The sequence below is a fragment of the Pelophylax lessonae genome (genome assembly GCF_965119305.1).
Source record: "Pelophylax lessonae genome assembly, chromosome: 1".
Classification (NCBI taxonomy): domain Eukaryota; kingdom Metazoa; phylum Chordata; class Amphibia; order Anura; family Ranidae; genus Pelophylax; species Pelophylax lessonae.
In genome coordinates this window covers 236,779,438-236,794,014 of record NC_138768.1, presented here as the reverse complement: position 1 = coordinate 236,794,014, position 14,577 = coordinate 236,779,438, and the positions used below count along the sequence as shown (strand labels likewise).

General features: G+C 38.1%; 1 protein-coding gene across 1 annotated transcript in view; it reads right to left on the bottom strand.

Annotated features, from left to right (window-relative positions):
• Positions 1-1,707: 1,707 nt before the first annotated feature.
• The window catches only part of RFLNA (refilin A), a 70,924-nt gene continuing 58,054 nt past the window's right edge, over positions 1,708-14,577 (bottom strand). The window contains exons 3-4 of the mRNA XM_082262202.1: positions 10,490-10,599; positions 1,708-3,165 (exon numbers count right to left, since the gene is read on the bottom strand). Coding sequence (XP_082118328.1) covers positions 2,832-3,165; positions 10,490-10,599 — 444 coding nt within the window. The 3' untranslated portion in view covers positions 1,708-2,831. The remainder of the gene's footprint in view (positions 3,166-10,489; positions 10,600-14,577) is intronic.

The following is a 14,577-nucleotide window of genomic DNA, read 5'->3' as shown; positions in this document are numbered from 1 at the left end:
CACACTTACAGTGGGATGTTTATCCAAGAACCAACCAAAGTGCCATACATTCTCATTTAGGGCACTGTCTACTTGCCTGGCATTACTCCGTGTTATGCTTACATAGGCTTTTAAGCCATATGGGTTATCCCTTCTATGTACCTTGCAATCACTGACCAGACAATTGAAATGAAACATTCTGTATACATTGATGATATAAATGTTAAAAATCAGGACTAGAATATCGTGTACACTGGTTTCTCTTGTTTCCAGGTGAAAAGCGATTAGAGACCTCAACATACCATCAACATCTAATTTAATCTTTAAAGTGAGATGTGAGACAATAATTGTTTACATTCTGTTACATTAATGCTCCACTACATAACCACTTACATTCGAAAAAATACTTATTTTATAAGTATATACTCCCTTTGAACCTAAATAACATGATATGATATTCCACTATAGGATTTACCAAAAACATGCAATAAAAGGAGTTTCATAAATTTGTGGCCTGCTTGAGCCTGTTTTCGGCCTCAGTGATGCATATTAGGACATTTGTTATTATAAAGGCATTGACACTGGCCTGATAAAGCTAATGGAGAATTTATAAAACCCAAAAATTAAATCTTAGCGCTAATAGGCATTTTCAAGGAGCTTTAAAAAGATAGATAAGCTTAAGAAAAATAGGCATCAGCTGCATTTAAAGTGGTGTTCTGGCCTCACCCTCCAAAAATTAAAAGTCAGCAGCTACACATACTGTAAGTGCTGACTTTTAATATTAGGACACTTGCCTGTCCTGGAATCTAGTGATGTCTGCACCGCAGTTGATGTTTCCATCAGCCGCCGCCATTGCCGGTAAGAGAACCCTTGCGGTTTCACGGCCGGGTCCCTACTGCACATGTGCGAAGTGTGCTGTGCTTAGTTACTGGCCTGGAAGTAGGAGGGGGCCGAACTTCTGACATACCTTGCTGCAGCGAGGTCCGACAAAAGTGGGGACAGGGTACCTGTCAAAAACAGGTGCCCGCTCCCCCCTCCCCCCCTGAAAGGTGCCAAATGTGGCACCAGAGGGGGGAAGGAGACAGATAAGCGGAAGTTCCACTTTTGAGTGAAACTCTGCTTTAAGGCACGTTGGTACCCTTGCACCTAGGAATTTTTCAGCTGTACACTTAGAAATACTTTAGTAACTTAAGTGGATTGAGTGTAGGCATAAAATCTGTACCAGAAGAAATTATTGATATGAAAGTATCTATTCAGGTTGGAATAGGATGTAACTGCAAGGAGCTGTCATGACATCATCCAGCAACCATTCTTCCTTTAGGCATAACATACTTATCTTTCTTAAAAATGTTGGTGGTTGTTATATAGCCAAACCACCCATTGCACAGATCCCTCTGTATAAGAGCTGACCACCCGACCTGCTTCTCTGTTAGACAATTAAAGGCCCCAAAATAGAACAAAGAATAGCCATACTTTCTGTTTGTGGCATATCTGTTCTTGTGTTATCCATGCTTTCCCACTGCTGATTCTGTAATTAGCAACAATTCTAACTCTCCAGGTAGGTTAACACATTTACAATTTATGTAACATTATTAGCAGATGATTGATAACTTGTAATTTTAGCTAAATATTTTTATGCTAGCCATACACAGTAAGATCCTTTTCTATTTGCAGTTTTTCATCTTGACAGACAAGCTTTTAAAATTTGTTTAGTCGAAGTCAAATTATTTTAGCTGCATTATTTTCCTGGAATGAAGTTTAACCCTGATACAAGAATACTCTTTCCTTCTCACTGCATCAACTGATAGAGCCCAAGGTATCTCAGTTGCACCTCTAAGGCAAACATTTCTTATATTTGCCTTTGCAGTGAATAATTTCTGTTTATTAGATTTTTTTTTCTATTAGTAATTTGCTTGAACAATAGATTTTTTTGTGCTATAAATTGTAATTGTTTCGATAAATTTGCTTTTGTCATTCATACTATACTTAAAGAACACCTGTCATGAAAATGACACTGTAAACAACTGGTGGTGCCTGTATATTCATTTCGAGGTTGAATCTGCAAAATGTCTATGTTTCTTGATAGCGCCAAAGGCTGGCCTATCAATTCCCTCCTCTATATTGACCAATGGGCCTGTGCTCCCCAGTGGGGAGGAGTGAGAGGAAGCAGGTCAGCATTCAACATTAACATAAAAGGGAAACAAGGATTGCCTACAAAATTCAAAAGGAGCCTCCAGGTATATAGCAAATACAGTTCCAACCAAAGCTAGATACCCAGCCTTTAGTAGTTCATTGTACAACGAGTTGGAATTCAGAACTCATGCTACCATGAAGTGTTGAAGCATTTAAATTAGGGTGCTTTTCTACCTCGGGGTTGTGCAGACTTACAAAGATACATATAGACACAACTAGGTGCCAGTACTTAATTCATGTGCTTACTTTTCAGTGTCATTTTCTAAAGGTATACTTCTAGCCAATAATTTAAAGTGATGCTTGAATCTTCATTGCATGGGATAAAGCACTGGATAGTGCCTAGCCTGCTTTAGCTAACATGGGAAAAAGTTACAACAACAAATTTATTGAAACTCTTCCCCTTAAATGAAAGTATGTACAAAAAAAGCATAAAATAAACAGGGCATTGTAGCAAACAGATACAATATTCACATAAAAGCACTGGAAATCCCAGTGTAGTGTAGAAGTCTTTCAATCATAAACAGTCAAGTTTTAATAATGTTTGTTTTGGGGAATCCAAACCACTTAAGCTGTAGATCCGCCATCTCATATTTGTAAGCCCAAGTGCATTGGTAAGCATGTGTGTTCTTCGATGAGGTGGGCATAGTCTTTGATCAGGTTTATAGGGTGTCAGTATATATAATACATGGACTTGTTTCCTCGCACAGTTCCAGTTGCACACTTGATGCAAACCATTTCTTGGCCCCCCCACAATTGTAATTCAGTGTCGTTCTGTAAATATTCTTGGCATGCTTGGGAAATATAATGGTTGTGCTTTGAAACCTTAAAGGTTTGTTGCGAGGTTCAAAGAGCAGCTGAGATTTGTAATTCTTCCACGTGCAGTTTGGAGTGGAGATGATGGTCTCACTGTAGGAAGTGATGGTAGGAACTGGGGCATAGAACACATGGTCTCGATAATGCTTCTCTGAATCATATTTGATCTCAGAATTGCACCTGCAAGAGAAGTTAAAGAATTATTAAATCTGATTAATATACCAGGAAAGATGGTATCCACAAATTCAATAAATAAAATAGTTCTTAGGTATTTACCAAATACAATAAAAGCTAATTTATCTGTGAACTGCTGTATACTTTGTATCATATGGACTGCACAGTGGCAAGCAATTCTATCCTGCAGTAGTGAAGTCATCAGTTTGAATTCTAGCCAGGACACTAGCCGCATGACATTTGCATGTTTTGTGCTTGCGTGGGTTTTAGTCCGGGTACTCCGGTTTCCTCCCATGCTACAAAGACATGCTGGTAGGTTAATTGGCACCTGTCTAAATTGGCAATAGTATGTCTGCGAGATAGGGACCTTACATCGTAAGCTCCTTGACAGCAGTGACTGAAGTGAAACAATAACATGTAACTGATGGTACTGTATAAACACCTTAAATATATATAATGGCTGATATTTCATGTAAATACTACAATATAATATTCATTAACTTTTCTGATAATATTCATTTTCCTATACCAGCTACACTGTCCAATAGGTTGAGATTATTTTCTAAATAGGTTTGCTAACATTTTTAACACAATTCATTGGCTTCATAAACAATTTTGCAACTGCTGCTTTTCAAAATTTGTACCGTAGCACTCATAAATATGTGGATTTTGTAGAATACTTAGGGTTCGCTGTCTATTTACCAGCTCCGTTAGTCCTTTCCATGCTTTTTCCAGCTACAGACTAAGCTTCTGCTGGTGGAAATATTTTAACGCCTAAGTAATTTTTTATTAAACGTAAATGGAGCGTGACTGTTTGGGCCCTTGAGGGAGCAGCACCATAATTGACCAATTAAATCATTTTGTTACTTGCAAATAAAGAACTTTGGCATCATTAGTAGACCTCTTCCTAACCTGACTGGATTTGAACAATATTGTCACATCAACACCTTCAACATTGAATCAGTTACATTTGAATAACTCCTCAATATCCACACCCTGCACATCACCACCACCTTATATAGATAAATAATAGAAATAATGTAATATTTCCCTGAAATCTGAGGTTGGAACCAATTTGAGGCACAACTCCAATGCAGATGGATGCAGTTTTAAATCACTAACACCTTTGGTAGCGTCTTTTATCACTTGACCAATCTCTGGACAAAACTCAAACTGGTGTTTCTATAGTACTAGGTTCTCAACGCACCTGGTGGGAGTGCTCTAAAACAAAGATTTAAAATGGCTTTTCCTTTTACACATACAAAAGAAACCATATCAAGCACTTGGGGGTAAGATTTCCTAAAGGTACGAAGAGGCTAATATCAACTAAACTAGGTATTCAGGCCCTGATGAGCCCTAAAGCTCCTGGAAATCATTGGATTGTCCTCTTTGTTATATTTAAACGTTTGTAATTAAAGCAATACACTTCTGTACATGTTAAAGAGCTGCCTAGCAGGAGTCCTTGCGCTCCATCTTCTCATCTTCAGACTATGGAACTAAATCTATTTAAACTTTAGGGCCACCCACCTTCATGTTTTGCAAGGAATAAAGCCTGACAGGGTCTCAATCTATTCCCAACTGTCTCCAACAAGAAAAAAAAAAGTTTTGGCTGGAGTGAACTATTACATTTTTGTTTAGGGGTAAGCTGCGCATTCCCATTATGATCTGTGTAAAACCAAATGATAAGATTAAAATTAAGCATCAATCTGTCAGGCTAAATTAAGGTGCTAAAAGATGACATCAGATTGGCTGCTTTCTTTATAGCATGTCCCTTTTTTTTACAACTAGCTAACTAAACTAGTAATGCATTTCAAATATAGCTTTATAGTAACAAGTTACCTAGTTTGAAAAAAGACACGTGCATCAGAATCAGTATTTTAATACATTTATCCGTTTTGGTTGAGAGAAAGGTAATATATTCTTCTCTTTGGACTGTCCTTAATCATATTGTTTTTTGCTTTTATTTGTCCATTCAACCATGAAGGGGTTTTTTTCCTTGTCGGAAATGTAGTATTTGTCAGATTAATTCATTCAGAGGTAGATGTATCCTTTCCTTCTGATTATCACAGACAGGGACCTCTTATGATATTAATACATTTATCACTTGTTCATCTAAATATGTTATCTATATGATTGAGTGCCCATATGGCAAACAATATGTAGGTGGAACATATAGGTAACATTAAACGTGGTTTTAAAGATCATAATTTATCCAGGCACTACGCAATACACCACAACAAAATCCAACGGGTACCCTTTTTATCGCCTTGGAAAAATATACACCACATTGGATGGGCAGTCAAGTCACTAGAGCAGTTCCCTTGGAACCCTTTGACATGATATAGCAAAACTTTGGTACCCCAACAAAAAAAATGTGTGCTGTAGAGTAGCGCAGTGCAAACCTTTCAATGAGTGGAGTGTAATGTTCTCTTTTGCTGGCAAATTCTTTTTATATCTGGTTTAATTGTTGACAATTGTATTCGCATGTCTGCAGTTACGTCAAGTCGACTTTGATACTTTGTTTTTGTTGCAGAGTAAAGCGAGAATCCAGTTTCACATATGTATGTGCTGGCGATTTGCAACAGAACTTTGATTGCCCGCTTGGACAATTCTGGGTATTCTTTGCGTAAATCACCCCAAAAAGCAATAAGAGAAAATTCTTGAAATTTTTGGCTAAGCTGACTGTCACAAGTTATATCGATCAGATTCTCAAAATCTACATCAGAAAAATTGATTGGCTTGTCTTTTATTAATGGATTTCGAACCAAGTCATTATTGTTTTCATTCAAGGATGGAAAATACTGATTAATAGATGTGATTAAATGGCGAAGATGATCTACAACTTTATTGCGAATTTCATCTTCAATTTCTGATTCTTCAAGAAAATTCTTAAGTGTTGGCAAAGAGTTCAAATTATTTTGCTCAACTGATGAGGTCCGAAACTCCAGCTTACAAGACAGTGAAAATATTTAATCTCCTGCATTACAAATATTAGTGTTTTCTTGCAGTAATAAACATACGTCATTTAATTTTGTGAATATGTCTACAAGATATGCTACTTTGGATAACCACAGAGTGTTTGTTAATCGATCAGATAATCAAAATTTATGATCCTGGAAATATGCAAACAACTCTTGACGCAATTCAAACATTCTAACAAGGACTTTGCCTCGTGATAGCTAACAGACTCTGAAAAGCAGAGCAGAGTGGTGACTACCCATATCTTCACATATAATTTTAAATAGTCGTGACTGTAATGGTCAACTTTTTTTAAAATTAATAATTTGGACCGATTTGTCTAGTCCAATTTTACGTGAGATTCCACTTTCCCAACCATTGTTTTGGCACCATCACTGCACACATCTACACATTTGTCCCAATTTATATTGTGCGTGTTCATGAACTTCTGGATACAGGTAAATATGTTCTCACCAGTGGTACGAGTTTTCAAAATTTCACACAGAAGCAAGCCTTCTTCAATCTGTTTGTCAAAATTATATCTAACAAAAACCAACAAAATTGAAAGTCCTGCAACATCTGTGGACTCTTCTAATTGCAGTGAGTACCCATCACATTGATGCAGTCGGGAAATTAGTTCAGTATGGATGCCATCAGTAAGATCATGAATACGGCGCAAAGTTGTGTTGTTGAGAAGTTTTTTACTCAACTTCTCACTTAAAATACATGACACTATTTCTTTTGCACATGGTTTTATTAGTGATTCCCCAATTGTGTGTGCTTCTCCTGCAAGTGCTAAGAGGCCCCTGTGGCTTTTTTCATTACCATTTTGAAATTTTTTGCTAATAAATTGTGTACTCTTCTAATACTCCTTTAGCTTTCGCTTAAAAAAGTCTGTCTTTATCTTTGTACTCTTCATGGTTTTGCTCAAAATGACAACGTAATTTAGCAGGTGCTAATGAACTGTTTGGCAATATTTTATTGCAAAGTACACATTGTGCTTCAGGACAATCTTCATTTCTAGCACTTGTGAATCCAAATGACAAGTATCTATTATCATATTTTCTTTCTTTTGTTTGAGAAGAAGATTGGATAGCATTGTGTGCTTTTCCTTTTTTCTTTTTTTTTTTTTGACTTGTCACTTCTCTCTGCTATTTGAGGAACAGTAGATACAACTATTTCAGGCATGTTTTCTGGATTTTTAGTTGTATCTTCTTTCTTATTTTTTATAAGTACCGAACAAGTAGTAGTAATTTTTCTCCGAAGAGTTCCCTGCTTTAAACAGCTTTCCAAATTCATAGTTGTTTATTGGTAGAAAAAAAAAAAACACTTTGAAAAATACAGATCTCACAACCTGACTGATAATGATGAAGATTTTGATAACACTCTTAGAAAGAACTGAACTTAAGCAGGATTTTTGAGTTAGACGTGGAGCAAAAAGATTTGAACACTTTGAAAAATACAGTTAACATTTTTTTGCCCTTCACAGAGTCATTTAATGCCCCTGACAGAGTCTTTCAATGCCCTTGACAGAGCCTTTTATTATCCCTTATAGAGACTTTTAATGTTCCACACAGCGAATTGCAATGCCCCTGACAGAGCCTTTTAATGTCCCTTACAGAGCCTTTGAATGTCCCTAGCAGAGAATTTCAATGCCCCTAACAGAGTCTTTCAATGTCCCTCGAAGAGTCTTTTAATGTCCCTCCCTAGCAGAGAATTGCAATGCCCTTGACAAAGCCTTTTAATGTCACTTACAGAGCCTTTTAATGTCCCTAACAGAGAATTTCAATGCCCCTGACAGAGTCTTTCAATGCCCCTGACAGAGTATTTTAATGTCCCTAACAGCTAATTGCAATGCCCCTGACAGAGTCTTTTAATGCCCCTGACAGAGCCTTTTAATATCCCTTAGGAAGCCTTTTAATGTCCCTAGCAGAGAATTTCAATGTCCCTGACAAAGTCTTTCAATGTCCCTCAAACAGTCTTTCAATGCCCCTGACAGAGACTTTCAATGCCCCTGACAAAGCCTTTTAATGTCCCTAACAGAGAATTGCAATGCCCCTGACAGAGCCTTTTAATGTCCCTTACAGAGCTTTTTAATGTCCCTAGCAGAGAATTGCAATGCCCCTGACAGAGCCTTTTAATGTTCCTTACAGGGCTTTTTAATGTCCCTAGCAGAGAATTTTAATGCCCCTGACAGAGTCTTTTAATGTCCCTAACAGAGAATTGCAATGTCCCTGACAGAGCCTTTTAATTTCCCTTACAGAGCAGAGCCTTTTAATGCCCCTCAAAGAGTCTTTTAATGCCCCTGACAGAGTCTTTTAATGCCCCTCAAAGAGTCTTTTAATGCCCCTGACAGAGTCTTTCAAATGCTCCTGACAGAGCCTTTCAATGTCCCTAACAGAGAATTTCAATGTCCCTGACAGAGCCTTTTAATGTCCCTAACAGAAAATGTCAATGTCCCTAACAGAGAATTTCAATGTCCTTAACAGAGAATTTCAATGTCCCTAACAGGGAGTTTCAATGTCCCTGACAGAGTCTTTCAATGTCCCTAACAGAGAATATCAATATCCCTAACAGAGAATTTCAATGTCCCTAACAGAGAATTTCAATGTCTTCGACAGAGCCTTTCAATGTAACTAACAAATTTTTAATGTCCCTAACAGAGAGTTTCAATGTCCCTAACAGAGAATTTCAATGTCCCTGACAGAGAATATCAATATCCCTAACAGAGAATTTCAATGTCCCTAACAGAGAATTTCAATGTACCCGACAGAGCCTTACAATGTCCCTAACAGAGAATTTTTGATGTCCCTAACAGAGAATTTTAGTGTCCCTAACATAGAATATCAATGTCCCTAAGAGAGAATTTCTATATCCCTATTTAACAGAGCTTTCTTTCTGACAATAACGGAGCTTTAACAATGAACTCCACTCTCTATAACTCCTCTACTACGAGTGATAGAAAATGGCTGATGGCAGGGCTGGCTGGCTGACGGCTGGGCAGGCTGGCTGATGGATGGGCGGGCTCTCTCATGGATGAGCTAAGTAAGTGGCTGGCTGATGGCAGGGCTGGTGGCAGGGCGGGCGCTAAGGCGGGCTGGCTGATGGCAGGGCTGATGGCAAGGCGGGATTAAGATCATGCTCCCGCGATCTCTGCTGTTTCCCGACCTTCTGGGAACAGCAGGTAGTGGTGGCCATCTTGGATGTGGCAGAATGCCGCATAACCCTAATTTTGTTCTTGCGGAACCCTAGGGGAACACCAACTGGGAAACGCTGCACTAGACGACATCATCTATGTTGAAATGCGTAGGATGGGACCTACGGCGGTGACGTCACCACGCAAGCTTGATCCAATTGGATGGTAGGTATCTCTGGTATGAGCCAGCAGGAACCCAATTTGGCAATACACATGTTTGCAAAGCTATTTTAATTTGCTATTCTGTGAATGTGCTACCTTCTCTATTTTATTAAAGTTTATACTCATAATACTACACTATGAAAGTGCTTTTTTTATCTTACTCCTGAGCGTTTCTGAATATAGGTAGGATTGGCACAGACTGTGGAGTTGGAACAGTCAGAGGGAGACCTTAATCTCCTAGGTGTTTTTTGACCATCCATAGTAGAGTGGTCAATACCTTCCGGTAAGAAGCTGCAATACACTTTTCGGATGGGGAACACTGCACAGTATTATTTCATCCATTTATCATGGATTTTTCACTTAGGTGTTTTATACCACTAAGTGTGACTCTTACCACTGTGAGACTCTCCTTTTTTGTTTATAGTGGACTTTATTAGTGGACTTTTTAAATGCAACACTCTTATTTGGATTATAGTTTCTTTATACTTCATTTTTAACACCTATGTTTTTTAATTTCATAAGTTTATATTTTTCTTGTTATTCATTGTGTTTTTAGCGCTGCGCTCTTTTCTACTTATTTATATTTGGGTTTGTTGTATCTTGACTCATAGTGCAAGCAGCTTTATATGATCATTTAGTTTGAGCACAGTGTTTCTTTCCTTTATATAAAAAAGAACCTACTTGATTGGTTCAGAATAGCCCCTAACTCCTGATCACAGGGAGGTTGGACTATTAAATATTTAACTACCATGTTCAGAATTTTTGTGCTGGAATGAGTTCCATTCTAAGACTGGCCTCTTTTTTGATACATTAATAATATTATTACCTGATCTAAAAAATAAACACTTGCGTTGTTTCTAATTTTTGTCCCAGGTTACAGCATAGACATGTATAAAGACTCTCACAAATAAGTAAATTCCAAGAAGCAATTCAAATTGCACTAAAAGGGGAAGTTCAGTAAAGTACACAAAACTCGTAGCTTCGAAAGATTAACAGCTGAAAGATCCGAATTACCTGATTTTTTGTACTGGCTCCGGATTAACTTCAATACTCTCTCCAAACACAACTGGTTGCATCCTTGGCCGCACTTCTGGCATGGAGTTGTTGAGAAGGAGGTATGGGATCTGTAAGGGGGAACACATATTTTTATGCTCAGTTCTTATCAGCAAATAAATACAATTATAATAAATTTATTCAGTTACTTGTGTTGATTAACAAATGAAAACCAGGCCAATCAGTGAATCTGTGGCAAATCATATATAATGTAATGTATGTATCACAATTGCCTCGATTCCTACAGTTACATACTGTAGTACTGTTCAGAAAAAGTAGATATGCATGCAAATATTCAGGAAAATTTAAAAAAATAGCAAATCATCTACTTCCAATCCTCAATACTCTTGTTCCATCCTTTAAAGTACACTTTATACACTATACTAGTTGTCTTGCTGACAACTAGCACTTTTCGAGACACAGACCCAGAACAATCATAAATATCAGAAAAGTAATACGCATGTCAGGGTTTCAAATATGCATACTTGTTCTAGAGACTGGGAAAGAAGCGAAGCCATTGGTTTATTATTATATGCGGGGAACCAGCATTTCCATTGAGGGAGGTCAACAATTACATACTCCTAACCTCCTCGTTACAGGCTCCCTATAAGTTTGATTTTTATTAACTGAAATTAAACATTTCCATTAAGAAATTATAAAAATACTGATTGAAACAAAACATTGGTAATTATTAATACTTCAGGTTCCCATACATCTAAATGGGTTAAGTCTTTTCTAATTGAAGGCAAGCAGTGGCAGCCTAGTTTAATGACAGACACTGCTTTAAATATCTGTATGTATAAATTCCAAGCTAACTTCTTTCAGAGTGACAGGTTGGATTATAGTCTGCTTTTCTGCAGTCAAAATTACTGCCAAAAGATTTATAACATAACTAAACTAACATAATGGTTGACGCTTACTGTGGGGAAAATTACATTATCTATTTTAACTGCTCAAGCACAAAATACAGAGCATACGTCTCCAATAATGGTGGTTTAAGATGGCACTCTACACCCTTGTAATTTTTTTATTAGAACATTACTGATGTGCTAAGCTTTCCATTATAAAACACGAAGGAGAATGTAAAATATGGCTATATATCATAACTACCTCTCAAGGCTCTTAACAAATGAAAAATATATTTCTTTAAAATAAAAGAAAGAAAACGTGCCTGTATTGACCCGATTCGAGCAGTAATTGCTACAGTGCAGTCAGAAATTGAAGGTCATTAACTAACTGGCTTGTATGGGCAACAACTTCATGCCCCATTAGAAGGATGTTAATAACAAGAAGTGTAATATTTCTCTCAAACAAATAATAAATAAAATGTCCCATTATTATTATTATTACTATCCATTTTAATAAAGGAGAATTTCCACTTTACATTTTTTTATTTTTTTTTATTACCGTGTCCTTTTTTTCTTTTAAATATTCATCATATCTTTCCACAAGGATGCTTTAAATCAGAGGTGATTTTGCATAAAATGTGATAGACTTGTTTAGAGAGGTAGATATTCACTGATACCAAAATACCTTTGCTTGAATAATTCCACAAAACCAAGAAAACTGGAAATTCTTGACAATAAATTGCTTAAACTGGCCAAAGGCAGATCAAAACCCATCCAGTTCAGAAGGGATTGGCTGAATTTCAATTTGTGCGTGGCTGTCCCTGTTCGACAGAAGTCGATTCTTAGATCAACTTCTGTTAAAAAGACAAGCTGGGAAATGTTTTTTTCAATCAGCAGTTGCAGCAATTGATCAGTGTATTCTGACAGCAGAGAGTCCCACTGTCAGAATACAATGTACCAGCGAGGGGATTCCTCTATCCACCATCTATGGCCAGCATTACTGTACTAGTATGAAAAAGCAATATATGCAGACATATATGCAGTATTTACTGGATGTGATATGTACAGTATCTCACAAAAGTGAGTACACCCCTCACATTTTTGTAAATATTGTATTATACCTTTTCATGTGACAACACTGAAGAAATTACACTTTGCTACAATGTTAAGTAGTGAGTGTACAGCTTTTATAACAGTTTAAATGTGCTGTCCCCTCAAAATAACTTAACACACACCCATTAATGTCTAAACCGCTGGCAATAAAAGTGAGTACACCCCTAACTTAAAATGTCCAAATTGGGCCCAAAGTGTCAATATTTTGTGTGGCCGCCATTATTTTCCAGCAGTGTCTTAACCCTCTTGGGCATGGAGTCCACCAAAGCTTCACAGGCTGCCACTGGAGTCCTCTTCCACTCCTCCATGATGACATCACAGAGCTGGTGGATGTTAGAGACCTTGCGATCCTCCACCCCACAGATGGTCAATAGGGTTTAGATCTGGAGATCATGTTGGAATACAGCCCTGCAGCCCAGTCTCTGAAGGGAGCGGATCATGCTCTGCTTCAGTATATCACAGTACATGTTGGCATTCATTGTTCCCATAATGAACTGTAGCTCCCCAGTGCCGGCAGCACTCATGCAGCCCAAGACCATGACACTCCCGCCACCATGGTGGACTGTAGGAAAGACACACTTGACTTTGTACCCCTCACCTGGTTGCAGCCACATGTTTGACACCATCTGAACCAAATAAGTTTATCTTGGTCTCATCAGACCACATGACATGGTTCCAGTAATCCATGTCCTTAGTGTGTGGTGTATGGTCTGAGCACTGACAGGCTGACCCCCCCACCCCTTCAACCTTTGCAGCAATGCTGGCAGCACTCATATGTCTGTTTCCCAAAGACAACCTCTGGATATGACGCTGAGCATGTGCACTCAACTGCTTTGGTCGACCATGGCGAGGCCTGTTGTGTGTGCAACCTGTCCTGTTAAACAGCTGTATGGTCTTGGCTACCATGCTGCAGCTCCGTTTCAGGGTCTTGGCAATTTTCCTATAGCCTAGGCCATCTTTATATAGAGCAACAATTCTTTTTTTTCAGATCCTCAGAGAATTCCTTGTCATGAGGTGGCATGTTGAATTTCCAGTGACCAATATGAGAGAGTGAGAGCAATAAAACCAAATTGAAAACACCTGATCCCCATTCACACCTGAGACCTTGTAACACTAACGAGTCACATGACACTGGGGAGTGAAAATGGCTAATTCGGCCCAATTTGGACATTTTAACTTAGGGGTGTACTCACATTTGTTGCCAGTGGTTTGGACATTAATGGCTGTGTGTTGAGTTATTTTGAGGGGACAGCAAATTTACACTGTTATACAAGCTGTAAACTCATTACTTTACATTGTAGCAAAGTGTCATTTCTTCAGTGTTGTCACATGTAAAGCTATACCAAAATATTTACAAAAATGTGAGGGGTGTACTCACACTATATGGTGTGGGGTTGTTTTTCCAGGGGTTGGACTTGGCCCCTTAGTTCCAGTGAAGGGAACTCTTAAGGCGTCAGCATACCAAGACATTTTGGACAATTTCATGCTCCCAACTTTGTGAGAACAGTTTGGGGATGGCCCCTTCCTGTTCCATCATGACTGCACACCAGTGCACAAAGCAAGGTCCATAAAGACATGGATGAGCAAGTTTGGGGTGGAGGAACTTGACTGGCCTGCACAGAGTCCTGACCTCAACCTGATCGAACACCTCTGATGAATTAGAGTGAAGACTGCGAACCAGGACTTCTCGTCCAATATCAGTGCCTGACCTCACAAATGCACTTCTAGAAGAATGGCCAAACATTCCCATAGACACACTCCCAAACCTTGTGGACAGCCTTCCCAGAAGGGGAGAGAGAGAGGATGGGCCAACTCAATATTAAACCCTACAGACTAAGACTGGGATATATATATATATATATATGATTTTATATATATATATATATATATATATATATATATATATAGATAGATATATATATACATATATATATAGATAGATATATATCTGAATGATAAAGCAACGGTAAAGTTTGCCTATTACTGAAGGAGAGCTTTTTTTTTGTGATGAAGACAGGGTGGGCTTAATGCTAGACCATAGTTATTACTTGAAAGCTGGAACGTGGGTGCCATTTTAAAATGGCGCAG